Source organism: Falco rusticolus, chromosome 15 (assembly GCF_015220075.1).
Source record: "Falco rusticolus isolate bFalRus1 chromosome 15, bFalRus1.pri, whole genome shotgun sequence".
Lineage (NCBI taxonomy): Eukaryota > Metazoa > Chordata > Aves > Falconiformes > Falconidae > Falco > Falco rusticolus.
The window spans coordinates 1,905,496-1,920,076 of NC_051201.1; the positions used below are offsets into that span (position 1 = coordinate 1,905,496).

Below are 14,581 nucleotides of genomic sequence, written 5' to 3' on the forward strand. Positions count from 1 at the left end.
CCAGACTTGGGGGCTTGCTTGTTTTTGTGGGGTTGGTCCCTGGCTGGGGAAGGGGAGGGTCCAGCTCTGCTCACTGCAGCACGCATCTCCGGCTTCGGCGCTAACGTGTCCGACAGATGGGAGTCTGGCTGCGGATCAGCTGCCTAAAGAGAAACCCAGAGCTGGCAGCCAGAGCGTCCGGGCAGAAAGGGGTCTCTGCTGCTTAATTCCTGCTGCTCTGCATGCTCCTAGGGCTGCGGTGCCAGGGCAGATGCAGCAGGTGGGTGCATGGGGAGTTTGCAACCGGTCCTTGTGCCTTGTGGGTGGCAGATGGGCTGGGGGCTCCCCGGGCCGGGGCATCAGGTCCCCAGGGTGAGAGCCCTGGGGACAGGGTGGCACATGTGGCTGACCTGGCTGGGGTATGATGCTCTGCAGCCTCTGCCAGGATGCACGGGGGGCTCAGTTGAATCTGTGCCCGTGCCAGCACATGGCTGAACCCTGTGGGGGGCCACATGTGTCCCCCCCGGCAGCCCAGCTGACCTGGGCACGCTGCAATGAGTGGGGTCCCAAGGATGTCCCCCTGGGGAAGATGAGCAGGACCCCAAAGGGAAGGGTGCCCAAAGGCACCTCCTGCTCACAGTTGGCTGGGGACAATGCTGGGGGGGCTGTGCTTGGGTGCTGGGCTTTGCAGGGTGCTCTGAGCCACTGGGTGCTGGGCTGGGGGGGTCTGCAGGGCTGCAGACTGGACTCTCCTTCCCCTCTCAGGCCAACCTGCCACTGCTGCAGCGGGAGCTGCTGCACTGTGCCCGCATGGCCAAGCAGACCCCGGCCCAGTACCTGGCCCAGCACGAGCAACTGCTGCTGGACGCCAACGCCTCCTCTCCCATCGACTCCTCTGAGCTGCTTCTGGAGGTGGGCGAGAGCGGCAAGAGGAGGACGCCAGACAGGTGCAAGCCGGGGGGATGCGCAGGGTATTTTTTCAGGGATGCATCCCTGTCATCCCCACTGGGGCAGTGGGCACCAGTGTCCAGTGGGGACCAACCTCCTCTCCTCCACCCAGGACCAAAGAGAACGGTTTGGACCGAGACCCTCTGCACCCTGAGCACCTCAGCAAGCGGCCGTGCACCATGAGCCCGGCGCAGCGCTACAGCCCCAGCAACGGGCTGAGCCACCCACCCAACGGGCTGGGGCACCCCCCCGCCGCTCCCCCCCTGCCCCAGCACTACCGCCTGGAGGACATGGCCATGGCGCACCACTACCGTGACACCTACCGTCACCCCGACCCCCGGGAGCTCCGTGAGCGCCAGCGGCCTGCCGGTGAGTGGTGGCATCCCTGGTGTGCCAGGGTTCGGGGGGGTGGGCAGGGGATTGGGGTGCCCCTCCCGTGCAGAGAGAGGGGCGCTGTGGGGGGCTGACCCCTGCCCTGCGCTTGCCTTGCAGCGGTGCACGGGACGCGGCAGGAGGAGGTGATCGACCACCGTCTCACCGACCGAGAGTGGGCAGAGGAGTGGAAACACCTCAACAACGTACGTTGTAACCCTCCTCCAGCCTTTGCTCTCCATCCCCACCGTGTCCCCCAAGGGCGTTTCTCCCAAGCATCCTCTGCTCCCCCCAGCCAAAGTGGTACCCCAGCCCTGGCACAGCCTGGCATAGCCCAAATCCCCACCACAGCACCAGGCACTGCAGCCCCCCAGCTGCTTGCAGCAGAGACCCTCCCCCCCTGACTTGTTGCCCCCCCGCAGCTGCTGAACTGCATCATGGACATGGTGGAGAAGACACGCCGGTCGCTGACGGTACTGCGGCGGTGCCAGGAGGCCGACCGCGAGGAGCTCAACCACTGGATCCGGCGCTACAGTGACGCCGAGGACATGAAGAAAGGCAGCCCCCCCTCTGCCCGCCCCCACAACAGCTCCTCCGCCTCCGAGGCACCCCAGTTAGGTATTGAGCCCCGGGGCTGCGGGGTGCATTCAGGGGGCTGCGCCCCTCTCCAGGGTGCCCGTGCTGTTCCCCCGGGGGTCCAGTGCTGCCGGCGGGTGGGTTTGAAGAGGATCGCATCTCCTAACGGCGTCACCCCCTCTCCTTCGCAGACACTCACCGGGAGTTCGCGCCGCGGCCTCTCTCCGGGTACATGCCAGAGGAGATCTGGAGGAAGGCTGGTGAGTGTGGGGCAGACACCAGCACCCATCAGTGTCTGAGCTGGCAGGGTCTCTGCCCCTGCCCTCCCCGTACCGCGTCGGGGTCCCTGTGGCACTGGAGGGGCTCAGGGTGTGCTTGCAGCAGGGGGAGGATGCTCGCAGCCCTCCCAGGGTGCTGCTGCAGCGGGGGATGCACGCAACCGGGGCTGGGGTGCTGGGACACCCTGTGCCATGCTCAGCTGCCTTCCTTCCAGAAGAAGCTGTGAACGAGGTGAAGCGTCAGGCTATGTCCGAGCTGCAGAAGGCCGTGTCGGACGCCGAGCGGAAAGCCCACGAGCTGATCACGACAGAGCGAGCCAAGATGGAGCGAGCCCTGGCTGAGGCCAAGCGCCAGGCTTCGGAGGATGCCCTGACTGTCATCAATCAGCAGGAGGACTCAAGCGAGGTGGGGGCCGGCAGGATCAAGCCGAGGGGGGTGGGGGGGGGCGGCGGTGGGGTGGGGCAGGGTTGGTGACAGCACGGGTGTTTGGGACCTGCTCCTTTTGCAATCAAGTTTGCAGCATCTGTGCATGCAAGCATGGATACCAGCAGGGGCTGCGGCCACACCACGGGTTGGGAAGAAGAGATTTCTTGCACCAAGCTGGGGATGGAGTGTGCAGTCCAGGATGGGGATGCACAATCCAGGAAGATGTACATGGTCTGGGATGGGGATGCATGGTCCAGGATGGAGTATAGTCAAGGATGGAGTGTGTGGTCCAGGATGGAGGGACAGTCAGGGATGGGGTGCATGGTTGAGGGTGAGGATGCACGGTCCAGAGTGATGTGCATGGTCCAGGATGGAGGAGTATGGTCCAGGATGGAGGAGCATAGTCAGGGATGGAGTGCATGGTCCAGGATGGAGGGACACAGTCTGGGAGGGAAGTGCATGGTCCAGGGTGGGGATGCACAGTCCAGGATTATGTGCATGGTCTGGGATGTGAGTGCATGGTCCATGATGGGGTGCATGGTCCAGGATAGGGATGTATGCTCCAGGATGGGGGAGCATGGTTCAGGGTGGGGGAGCACCATCTGGGATGGGGATGCGTGGTCCAGGATAGGGGTGCACGATCTGGGCATGAGAGTGCCTGGTCCGAGATGGGGGTGCACAAGCTGGGGCTGAGGTTTGGCTTCACATCCCCACAGAGCTGCTGGAACTGCGGGCGCAAAGCGAGCGAGACCTGCAGTGGCTGCAACACTGCCCGCTACTGCGGCTCCTTCTGCCAGCACAAGGATTGGGAGAAGCACCACCACGTCTGCGGGCAGACTCTGCAAGGGCTGCCAGCCCCCAGCGCCCCTGCTGCCGGCGTGGGGCTGCCGCCAGGGCCGGGGCAGCCCGATGGGGTGGCCACCATCGCCAGCAGCCCCAGCGAGACGGGCTCGGTGGCCGCTTCCCGCGCCGGCACGCCAGCTACCCCGGCACCGCTGGAGAGCACGTCCCGCTGAGCCACCCTCGGACTGCTGCTGCTGCTGCTGCCGCCGCTGCCGCCGCTGCTACCACCGCTCTCCAAAAGACATGGACTGCACTCGATGCAATTTCCTCAGCTACCTGACTCGTGTGACCTCCGAAACGACCTCTCTAGCTCTCACAAATAATCCTCACAGATCCTCAAACTGGGCTTTAAGTGGAGTTAAGGCAAATACCGGTCTTCTCTGTTCTCTCTTCAGTCTTTGTTTTGGCTTTTTTTTGGTTGGTTTTCTGTCGGTTGGGGGATTGTGGTTCGGGTGGTTTTTTTGTTGGGTTTTTTGGGGTTTTTGTTTTCCTCATTTTTCTTTCCGGATGAGGGATTTGGCTGCAGCCTCACCATGCAGTGACGTGGGGAGAGGCCAGCCTGGCCCCGGCCCACATCGGCGCTGCCGAGGGGCTCGATTGCAGGAGGAAAGAAACTTCTTTTCTTCGTCTCTCTCTTCCTTTTTTTTCTTTTTTTTTTTTTTGTAAAAAAAAAAATAAAGAAAATAAAAAAGAAAACGTCGGACTCTTTGGCTTTAAGTAAGAAATTGTAAAAAAGGAAAAAAAAAGTAAAAAAAAAAAAGAAAAATCCAAAAACCGGACGACGCCAAGTCAAGCCGCGTGACGGACGCTCACCTGTAACTACCTTGCTAGCTAGCCAAGAACAGACCAGACTCACCTCTGCTCCAAAGGAAATCCAAAACCAAGGAAGATCCAAACATCTCTCCACTGCCAAAGTTCGTTTCGTTCTGTTGTCGCTTCCTTCCCCTCCCCACAAGGATGGATGGACGTGCCCCTGGGGCTTTAAAGAGTTTCTATTAAAATAAAGCAAAAAAAGGGTGTTTTTTTTAAAAGCAAGCCCCTGCAATGTGGGAGGGGGAGATGGTGGCTGGGAACCGCCCGGGTGGGCGCAGCTGGAGCCGGCACATCTCTACCTCTGCCCGCTGCTGCCCTGGAAAAAGAATAAAAAAAGAGATGAAAAGACTGATTTTTGGTTTTCTCCCTTCCCGAAGCCGTCGGGGGCTGCCTGTGGCCGGACCCCCCAGCCCCCCGCTGCCAGGCTGCTCCCACACCCCACGTCGGATTTATTTTGCAAGGATTTTTTAAGAGGAAAAAGGAAAGGAAAGGAAAGTGAGTGCAACCTCCTTCCTGGCCGAGGAGGCAGCCAAGGACAATGTTGATTATTTTGTATTTCTTGCATCATTGTACAAAGCGCAGAGGACGGGAGTGCAATACGGAAAGTCCCCCGGCTCCGAGAGGAGGGAAGCCCCATGTGGGGCAGGAGTGCTGTACGCTAATGTGAATGTAAATAGTGTTTTGCAGAGGTCCAAAAAAATAATAATAATAATAGTGATAATAATAAGAGACATTTGCCAAATAAAAGATGATGAGAACCCGCTGGAGGCTGTGGCATGGGGGAGCGAGGCTGGCCAGAGGCAAACAGAAGTCGTGTGCTCGATAGGAGCTGTAGTTTTTTCCGCATTTGCAAAAACCATCCTGTGTGTTTTCTGTAGGGGAGGAAGAGGAGGGAAGGGCTTGGGGCTGGGTCGGTTTTGTTGCCAGTCACCCAGGGGCCCGGCTGCTGGTGCTGCCTTCACGGCTGCCTCCTGCATAGGCTGTGCCATGCTGTGCCGTGCCGCGCTGCAGCAGGGCTTGGGGCATGGGGTACCCCTAGGTGACATTACTGGCCCTGTGCCACCAGCACCAAGCCCTGCTGCAGGTTTCTGTGCACCCCAAGATCTTGATGCATTCCCCCAGGGGTGGGTTTGTGCAAACTGAGACCTTGGTGCATCCCCTGGGATGTTTCTGAGCACCCCGAGACCTCGGTGCATCCCTGGAGAAGGGTTCTGTGCACCCTGAGACCTTGGTGCATCCTCCCGGGGGGGTTCTGTGCATCCTGAGGCTGGGAGCTTTGCCAGGTGCCCCTGGAGTGACTGCTCACTTTATTTATGGTGTGTCATATGTAATATTGTCTATTTTTCTTACGTTTCCTGAGAAGAGGTAATATATAAGAGTATTGCAGATGCACCTGCTGCGGGGCCGCCTGCTCTCCCAGGTGTCCATCCTGTCCCTGCCCTTCCCACCATGCGTGTCCCTGCGTGTCCCCACGTGCCCCCAGCCCTGCTCCACGCCGGGGCTCTGCCTCTCTACCTCCGCCTCGCCGGGAAACCGCGGACGAGAGCATTTCTACAGAGACTGCTCTTGCATCCACTCCCTTCTGCTTTGCTTTTTTTTTTTTTTCATTATTATTTTCTTCTTGCTTTTTTTTTTTTAATAATAAAAATACCCTACAGAACCTTGCATTGAAACCAAAAGCCGAGGGAGGGAGGGGACAGGCGGCACGGCGCTAGCAGACGTCCAAACCAGAACGACAGCTTTAAAGTGTAATATTTCCCAAAAAATTAGTGATGTGGGGAGGACGGCAGCGGCGGTGTGGCCGCGGGGCTGGAGTGATGCGGACGTGGAGAAAGCTGTGGTGGCTGGGTGCTTCCATGGGGTTTTGCTCCAAAATGGTGTTGGGACATGCGGGGGGGCCAGGGGACACATGCCCTGTGCCATGCCTGCGTCACATCCTTTGGTGGCTTTGTGGCATCTGGGAGGTGGCAGACGGATGAGCCGTGTGGTGCCGGCACAGCCTGGCTGGCGGTTAGGAACACCCTGGAGGCTGTGGGGCAGCTTGGGGACACAGGGTGCCAGGGTGACCGGGCATGGTCCTCTGCCAGACTGGGTCCCTGTGGCCACCCACAGCTCCCCTTCTTGGGTCTCCTCCCTGCCATCGCAGCTGGGGCTGGGGGACGGTGTTGGCGGTGTGGGGACAGCCTGCCCAAGGTCCCAGTGCAAGCAGAGCTAGGGCTCTGGGTGCTGGGTGCTGAGTGTGGCACCAGGCTGGAAGAATTGGCAAGAGAGATGTGGCTCTTTTCTGGCACTGAGTGTGGCACTGGAGCCCCATCCCCAGCAGGCGAGGGACTCTCCAACTCCTTACTCACATTCCCAACCCAAATTCCCAGCTGAAACCAAAGTGCCACATCCCTGGCGAGGCTGGACGCCCTGGAGCAGGGGTCCCTCACCTGCCTGGGCTTTGCTCCATCACTGCCGGAGTCCCCCACAACCCCCCCACAGCCTCTCCTCACCCTCCTCCTCCACGTCCCCCTTCTCCTCAGGGTGCCTCTCTGGATTCCCGTGGGTTTGAGGTCAGGGACAAGACACCGTCTTGTTCCCAGGTCCCAGGGACTGTGCTGAAGTGTCCCAGCCATGGTGGCAGCTCCTGGGGCTCCTCTGATGCCACCAAACACCATGGCCCTGGGAACAAGGTGTTGTGCCGCTGGCCCCTATCGGTCACGGCTGCGTGGGCAGCACCGGTTCCCTGGTCCTGGGGTGCAGGGCTGAGCCCTGCCCACGTCACCCTGCCAGCCCTGGGGACAGGGATACTGGAGTACCGGGGTCCCCGGGGGGCTGGAAACCAGCACTCCCAGCCAGGAGCAGGCAGGCACAGCGGAAGCCTGTCCTGCCCCACCACGTGGGTTTTGGGGGCCAGCCCAGAGAGACGAGGTGGTAGGACTTTCCTTCGGCATGCTGTCCCCCCCCTTGCTGTTCCCCGCTTTCTCTAAGTGTACTGTATGTTTGACCTGTGAAAGATGTAAACTTTATGATTCAGGTTATGTCTGTTCTTAACTCTGTATCTGTGTAATAAAGACAATTTAATATCAGCCGGTGACTCCATAGTCTGGGCTTGTGCTGGGTGCCCTCATGCCCCTCTCCAGGCAGCACCCTGCACCCCGCAGCCTAGTGGGGGGCATTATAATCCGGGGGGGCTGTGGAGTCATTATAGCCCCGGGGTCAGTGGTTGCACCGCGTCTGGCTCTGAGGAGTGGTGTCCACAGCGGGGGGGCACTCAGGGTTGTCCCCAGGGAACCCAACGGGATCTTCCATCCCTGCTGCAGATGCTGCTGCCCCTATGCCAGAGCTGGCTGCGGTCCCCAGCACCACCATGGGGGTCGATGGACAAGGAGGGCCGGGGGGAGTCCCCGAACCCAGGTGGGGGCAATGCCGTGCCCCTGCGCGGCCACGCGTGTGCTCCCCGGGTGCACACGCGTGTCCGCTGCCGCCCCCGGGACTCGAACCTGTAACCCCCCTGGCTCACGGCTGGTCAGGGCCGCCTCCCCCGCCCTGCAGGCACAGGGCGGGGCCTGGCGCCGCGCCCTGCCTTGATTGGACGCTGATGTCTGAAAGCGGCGCGCCGGCGGGAAACGCGCACGTGGTGGGGGGAGACCGGCACGCGGCGCCGCCGCTCAGCTGGTCCCGCCGGCTCCGCGGAGGCAGCGCAGCATGGCCGGGGACCGGGCGAGGTGGGCCGGGGACCGGGCAAGGTGGGCCCGGGGACAGGGCCCAGCCCGGGGACAGGGCCCAGCCCGGGGACAGGCGCAGAGGCTCCCGGGGCTGGAGCGGGGTCAGCAGCTTACTCGCGGGGGTGGGGAGGAGGAGGTTGTCCCTCTGTGGGCTCAAACCAAGAGCCCCGGGGTGGAGGGGTGCAGCGGTGAGGCAGGGCTCCCTGCTGCTCCTGCTGTGCAGCCTGGCTGCCCTGCTGCTGGGGCACGTCTTGCCCCCTCTTCCACTTCCCTGCTAGCAGGCTGTGATGCTTGTGCTTGGGGGTTTTTTTTCCACCCAAGGGAAGCTGCTTCCAGATCCCCTCTACAGCCCCCCTGGATTGTTAGCAAGCAGCTCAGTATGAGCTGGAGACCTTTCAGTAGCCCTTGCTCCTGCAGTTGTGGGCTCTTGCTGCAAGCCTGCCTGCAGCATCGAGAGCAAACGGCTGCAGTGGCACCTGTTCATCCTTCTGCTGGGAGCACCCTTAGAGCCTTTGCCTGGTTGCTGTTCTGCTTTAGGTTCTATGTTAAATGGCTGATTGTTTGTTTGTTAAATGACTTTTTTCCCCTGATCCTCCCCAGTTCTCTTTTCCTGGATGCTTCAGAGACCTGCTGGCAGGACCCACCATCTCTGGCAGCAGTGGAGGTGTCCTGGGACGTGACAGAGATGGCAGCTCTGCAGAAAGCTGCAGATGGTGACTCGGACTCCCCCCTGGAGGGGGACAGCGCAGAAGAGCTGGCTGTGCAGGACCCAGTGAGTGCCTGGCAGAATGTGGAATCTGTTTTCTCTGTTTCTCCAAGGAAACAGAAAACCTTCTACACCTCTCTTCAAGGCTTCCAAAAATTAAGAATAATCTTGGGCACCTGATGTTAAAATCCATGAGCTGAGAAGCTGGAAGTAGAGTTGTTGCTCTCCTGCTGCCTAGCTTTTGCTGCTGAGATGTCTTCCTGGCTGAGCAAAAGTAAATGGCTCATGTTTGTCACCAGCTTAAATCTCTGGTTCCCGCTGGCAGCTGTGGTGCTTCTGGGGCACCTCTGCTGCAGCACGTGCCGCTGTGCAAGCAAGCATGTGAAAGGAAATATTTGCCTGTTTGTTTTCTCCCTAGTGAAGCTGGGAGCTGAAGTCCCTGTTTGTGGGACAGGCTGTTGTCCCCAGCACCCAGCCCACCCTTGTCCCAGCCTGGGAGGGCACTGCTGGTGGAGCTGTGTGCTGTGCAGCACTGCAGTGTCCCAGGCCAGGGTGAGGAGTGGGGTCAGGGCATCCCAGCTTCGTGTGCTGCTGACACAGGTCTTGGTTTGGGTTGCAGGAGCTGGAGGCCATCAAAGCCAGAGTGCGGGAGATGGAGAAAGAGGATGAGAGGCTGAAGGAGTTGCAGATGAAAGCTGAAAGCCGCTTCATCATGAGCGCAGAGGCAGGTATGGGCAGTCCCTGGGTGTTGCTGTGTCCCCCCAGGGACACTCCTGGGGCATGGGGTGGCAACTGGAGCTGGAGCAGCCTGGGGCTGGACACATAAGGTGGGTGAGGGATGGGGCTCCCAGGCATGGAATGGTGCTAATGCAGGATATACCCGCTTCCCTGGTAGTGTACAGGCTAAGATGCAGTAAATTGATTAAATTTAATTCAGTTAAGTAATTGAGTTTAGCACCAATAGCCCCAGTAGAGTATTCACCCTGCGGGGGGGTTCTGTGAAGAGAAAGGGAGCTAGGGGATGGAGGAGGAGAGAGCAGTGTGGGGATTTGGGTATGCCCAGATGTGATGTGGGATCTGAAGAGCTACGCAGTGTGTCAGCTTGGTGGTGGCAACGTTGGTAGCAGACCTGCATGCACAGACATCACTCTGGCAGAGGGCTCCTGCAACTGCATGGTAAAGCAGCCCTTGTCTCTGCAGGTCCCTTCCTAAAGGCAACTGAGGAAAAGATGGAGGTTGACCAGCGTTCCATCTACGTGGGCAACGTAAGTGGGAGACCCTGGAGCAGAGCCTCTCTTGCTGCTCTTTGTCCAGCTGGACATCTGTCCTAGATCCCTAGCACGGGGGCCCATCCACTCCCACCAAAGGCTGGCTGGTCCCATCCTGAACTGTTCTCTGCCTAGCCCAGACTGGGAATGTGGCTCAGCATCTGCCTGTGATTCTTAGCCACTTGCAGATGATCTGTTGCAAGTGTCAGCTCCCCAAAATACCCCTCTGGAAGCTGCAGGTTGTGCAGTGTTGCTTGTTCTCTCAAAGCAGGGGCAGCTTTAGAGTCCATGGAGTCTCATAGATTTGGGTTTCCAGGCTGGAGCATTCAGCTGGAAGGGTCTCCTGAACTCAGGAGGTGGTGAAGCTGTGGTGGCAAGGTGTGAGTGGGGTCAGCCAGGCCCTTTGCCTCCTGTGATGGTGTGTGAATGCAGACCCACAGGCCAGGGGGTGCTGGCTGGAGGGGCCGGGGCTATCGTTGCAGGTGGATTACGGGGGCACAGCAGAAGAGCTGGAATCTCACTTCAACAGCTGTGGGCAGATCAACCGAGTGACCATCCTCTGCGACAAGTTCTCGGGGCATCCCAAAGGGTCGGTGCTGTGTGCAGGGGCCAGAGCTGGGGTCTCAAGGGTGCTGCCCTGTGCTCCCCAGCCTTTAGGAGCAGTGGGGTGTCCCTGGGGCTCTGCTCACCCTGTCCCTTGCAGGTACGCCTACATCGAGTTTGAAGAGAAGAGCTCTGTGAGGGCTGCGGTGGAGCTGGATGAGAGCGTGTTCAGAGGCCGTATTATTAAGGTAAGAGCTGGATGAGGCCCTGGGGTGCTGCACCCATCCTTCCCAGCCCCATGTGTGTGGGACTGTGCTGAATCCCAGTGCTGGCTGAGCCACCCACTGCCTTGCAGGTGCTGCCCAAGAGGACCAACATGCCAGGCATCAGTACCACCGACCGTGGGGGCTACCGGGGCTGCTTCCAAGCCCGGGGAGGGCTGGCCCAACGGGGAGGCTACTACAGAGGGCAGCACCCAAGGGTGCGAGGGAGGATGTACAGGTGAGTGGCTGGGCAGGGGTGAGTCTGGCATATTTGGATCAAGATCCCTGTGGAGCAGAGTGTCCCCAGGATGATGATACCTGCCCCTTACTCTGGCTGTGCTCAGCTTCTCGGCTTTGCACCCCCCACCCTGGCATGGGCAGGAGGAGGGAGAAAGGGCCCTGGCAGGAATATCCTCCTGGAGACCAGTGCTAGAAATGTCTCCTGCGCATCGCGTGCTGTTAGCATCACCCCGGTGTCTGTAGGGTTGGCAGGAGCCTGGTGGCTGGCCTGGATGGGACACTGGCATCTTGGGGGGGGGGGGGGGGGGGGGCTGTGGACAGCTGGGAGGGGGAAGAACTGAAGTGAGCAGCCAGCAATGGTGTGGCAGCTGCATCCACACTGCTGTCCCGGCATCCCTCGCATCCCCAGCACAGGCCTGGAGCTGTTCTCCACACACCTCCTGCTGCTCGTGCATCTGTGAGCTTGCTGTGGATTAGCTTCAATGATGCCCCAGCCCCTTCGGCACTGGTGGCGAGGAAGCGGGGAAAGAGCTTTGGAAGTGAAAGAAACACGTGGAAATGTGCTGGTGTCCCTGCAGGGATTTGGGGAGTGGTTGGGTGGGCATTGCATTCTCAGCCTGACCAGTCCCAGAGCCTGGCTTTGGGGCTCCCTGTCTTTGGGGGTTCAGTCTAGGTTGGCTGGGGCAGGAGGGTGAATCCCAGCTCTTGGAGGGGTGATGGAGCAGGTAGCTGTGCTTTTTGGCACAGCTGATATCTCAGCTGAGCGATGTTCCTGTGCTTTAGGATGCTCTTTTTGTTCCCGTTTAGGGGTCGGGCAAGGCTGCTGCCTTGGTATTTTCCGTACTAGAAAGGACTGGACTGCCCTGGTGATGCCGATGGGACTGAAATGGGGAGACAGGACTGGAGAGACTTAAAAATACGCCTACCCAAGCCAAAAAAAAAAGATTAATTTTAAAAATGCCATCTGCCTGGCTGCAAGGATTACTGGCGAGGCAGCCATGTGCCAGTCTACGGGAGGGAAGACTGGATCCACTCCACCCATCAGCAATCCCAGGAGGGTCTCACCTTCACCTTGCTTAGCGGTTTGAGTTTTCATCAGGAACAGTCTCATCCCCGGCCATGCGAAGGGAAGAGCTCTCCCAGATCACCAGGTCTCATTCTCATCCCATAGCAAAGGGCTGTACCGGAGGGTTTGGCTTGGCTTCTAGATGTCAAAATGCTCTCCACTTCGCTGCGGGGGCGGACCTGTCCTGCTCCACCCATGAAGCACCCTTTGCAAACTGTTTCTACAGGAGCTGCATGCTGCTTTCTCTTGCTCTTAAAGATCCTAAAGGCCTTTCCAAAGACTCTTTTTCTTCTCCAGATCAGCAGAGAAGGTCTTGGGCTGCAGCTCTAGATCTGACTGTTGGGGAGCTTTTCCTTCAACAGCCTTGTGGATTAGTGACCTTCCTCTCAGGAAGAGGATGGAGCCTAATGATCTGGCTTGGATCTGTTTTTTTAGCTCTCTGCTGCTGTTGTGCATCTGACCACTACAGGAGGGAAGAAGCATCCCTTGCTGTTTCTCTGGAAGCCTCTCTGTGGTGGTTAAACAAGACCTGGGTGTCAAAACTCTTTTATTACAAAAGCCATCAACCCTCTTTTCCCTGCTCCTGCTTGTGTTCTAAAGCTCCAAGGGTCAAAGGGTGCTGCCAACTTAGATTTTACTTTCTTTCTTGCAGTAGCACTATTTCAAAATCATCTCCAAATTTAGTCTGAACCGTCTTCTTGACTCCCATCACCTTTCCTCCTCTGGATTCCCATTTGGGGATGGTGTAAGCCCAGCTAGATTAGAGGGTCAGGACCAAAGTGCATCCCAGGAGCTGGGTACTAGGGAACAAGCGCTGCCTGGCACTTCCCCTTCCTGCTGATCCTTGTGTTTGTGTGAGCTCTGAAACTGCTTTTAGAGGAAAAACTCTGCTAAGAGAGGTAGGCTGTGAACACCAGCAGACTGTTACTGTGTGAAGTTCTGCACTGAAATTGGTTTTATTATATAATTCTCACACTAATCTTTCGGGATCCTTAGTTAGGATTCCTCTAACCCAGATGCAACTGACTCCTAAAGCAGCTTTTCACAGCTCAGGGGGCATTGCCAGGCTAAAAATCCCACTGAATTCCGTGCCCCCCCGCCCCCTTAAGATCACAAGATTATTTTTTTTTCAAGCTTGGGGACTTAACTCTTCATGTTGCATTGATTTTTGCCCTTTGCCCAGTGTGGTCTGTGCTGCTGAGACCGGCTTTGATCTGAGGTACCCTTAGGCCTAGACTACAAAACTGGCTTTTTCTAGGGCTTTAAACTTTCCATTTAGTAGCTTTCTAAATTCTTGAGACTTAATTTTTAATAAAAAATACTTTGGGGTGTTTAGACTGTGTTGTGGAAGAGGAAATGCTAAGCTCCTGTCTCTGGGAGTGAAAAAAAAGTGAAGATTTTTTTATATGAAAATGTTTTGGAATAGCAGTGTACAGCTGTGCCTTGTTTAGATGGTGGGAGAGGCTTGAACACTTTCATCTCCCGTTATTTGACAGGTTGTTGTTGATTAAATGTATTTAAGTTCTGTTTGAGAAAGTATTGTAAATGTCACTTATTTTTAAAATAAACGATCTTGCTGTGTGAACTTCATCTGCAGTGAGATGGTGCTGGCTGTGAGCTGACGCTCTACGCTGACCTGGCTTTCTCCAGGCTTGTATCCTTTGGAGCTGTGCAGCTATTTTTATTTTTAGCTATGTTTTATGTATTTTTAACCAATTGGGTGCTTGAAGCACAGACTGCAGCCTGTGGGGCAGAAGTGGAGTAGAGGTGTATAAAGTACTGAGTAGCTGTTTGGTGCCTATGCCTGCATTACCTCTGCTGAACATGCTGTAGCTGCGCGGCCTCGCAGAGGGCGAGTGTACTGCACAAGTGATGAAGCGGGGATGCCTTTCTAGTTTAGTTTGTGTGTTTTCTGTATAAATACCTGCTATTGATTTGGTAGAACAGTGGGGAGCTGCAGGGGGAGGAGATGCTAATAGAGTTTAGTTTGGGATGAGCCAGGCAGCTGTGCAATCCTAATGTCTTAATCTCTTGGTGTGGATTTATCCCAGCTGCACTACCTGTGCTCCCTGGCCTGGGCTAGAAATAACTGCTTGGTGTGCCCGGCCTGCCTGAATGAGGTGCAAAGTGATAACAGCAAATACTGTTGTGTGGGAGTCATCCAAAGATCTTCCCCAGGAAGGCAAGACCAGTGCAGGGCTTGACTGGGTTGAAGGTGGTGCTCTGAGCCCAGCTGTTTGCTGTCTGCCAGAGCCTTCTCGAGTACGTAAACAGTGGCTGGGGCTGCAGAGAAACCTGGAGCCTTAATTGCGGAGTTTTCTCTTTCCAAGAACTAACGCAGTAAGGGCATACAGGTCTGAGTGCTCCCAGCTAAGGAAAACCAGGCTGAGGAGCCCACTTATGTTTGAATTAAGCATTGCTTGTGATGTTCCTGTCAGAATGAGCAGTCCTGAGCAGCAGCAAAGGGGGTTGGCAAACAGCAAAAGGACTGCTGTGGCTGATGTGCTGTTCCTGCTTCAGAGGAACTGCTCTGAAGCACCATTACTTCT

General features: G+C 57.4%; 2 protein-coding genes across 6 annotated transcripts in view; both read left to right on the top strand.

Annotated features, from left to right (window-relative positions):
- Positions 1-7,307, top strand: part of CBFA2T3 (CBFA2/RUNX1 partner transcriptional co-repressor 3) — a 31,678-nt gene extending 24,371 nt beyond the window's left edge. For 3 of the 5 annotated variants that reach the window (XM_037409156.1, XM_037409157.1, XM_037409155.1), the window contains 7 exons: positions 745-926; positions 1,040-1,296; positions 1,420-1,505; positions 1,722-1,917; positions 2,067-2,135; positions 2,369-2,559; positions 3,297-3,596. In XM_037409156.1, coding sequence (XP_037265053.1) covers positions 745-926; positions 1,040-1,296; positions 1,420-1,505; positions 1,722-1,917; positions 2,067-2,135; positions 2,369-2,559; positions 3,297-3,596 — 1,281 coding nt within the window. Of the gene's footprint in view, positions 1-744; positions 927-1,039; positions 1,297-1,419; positions 1,506-1,721; positions 1,918-2,066; positions 2,136-2,368; positions 2,560-3,296 lie in introns of all 5 variants that reach the window. The other 2 variants (XM_037409153.1, XM_037409154.1) reach the window with 2 other exon arrangements.
- A 291-nt stretch (positions 7,308-7,598) lies between these two features.
- Positions 7,599-13,382, top strand: PABPN1L (PABPN1 like, cytoplasmic). Its single transcript, XM_037409435.1, has 8 exons — positions 7,599-7,723; positions 8,547-8,718; positions 9,272-9,380; positions 9,853-9,917; positions 10,403-10,509; positions 10,624-10,711; positions 10,819-10,964; positions 11,774-13,382. Exons 1-8 carry the CDS (start codon positions 7,599-7,601, stop codon positions 11,811-11,813), a joined length of 852 nt encoding a protein of 283 aa, XP_037265332.1. The 3' UTR covers positions 11,814-13,382.
- The last annotated feature ends 1,199 nt before the right edge of the window (positions 13,383-14,581 follow it).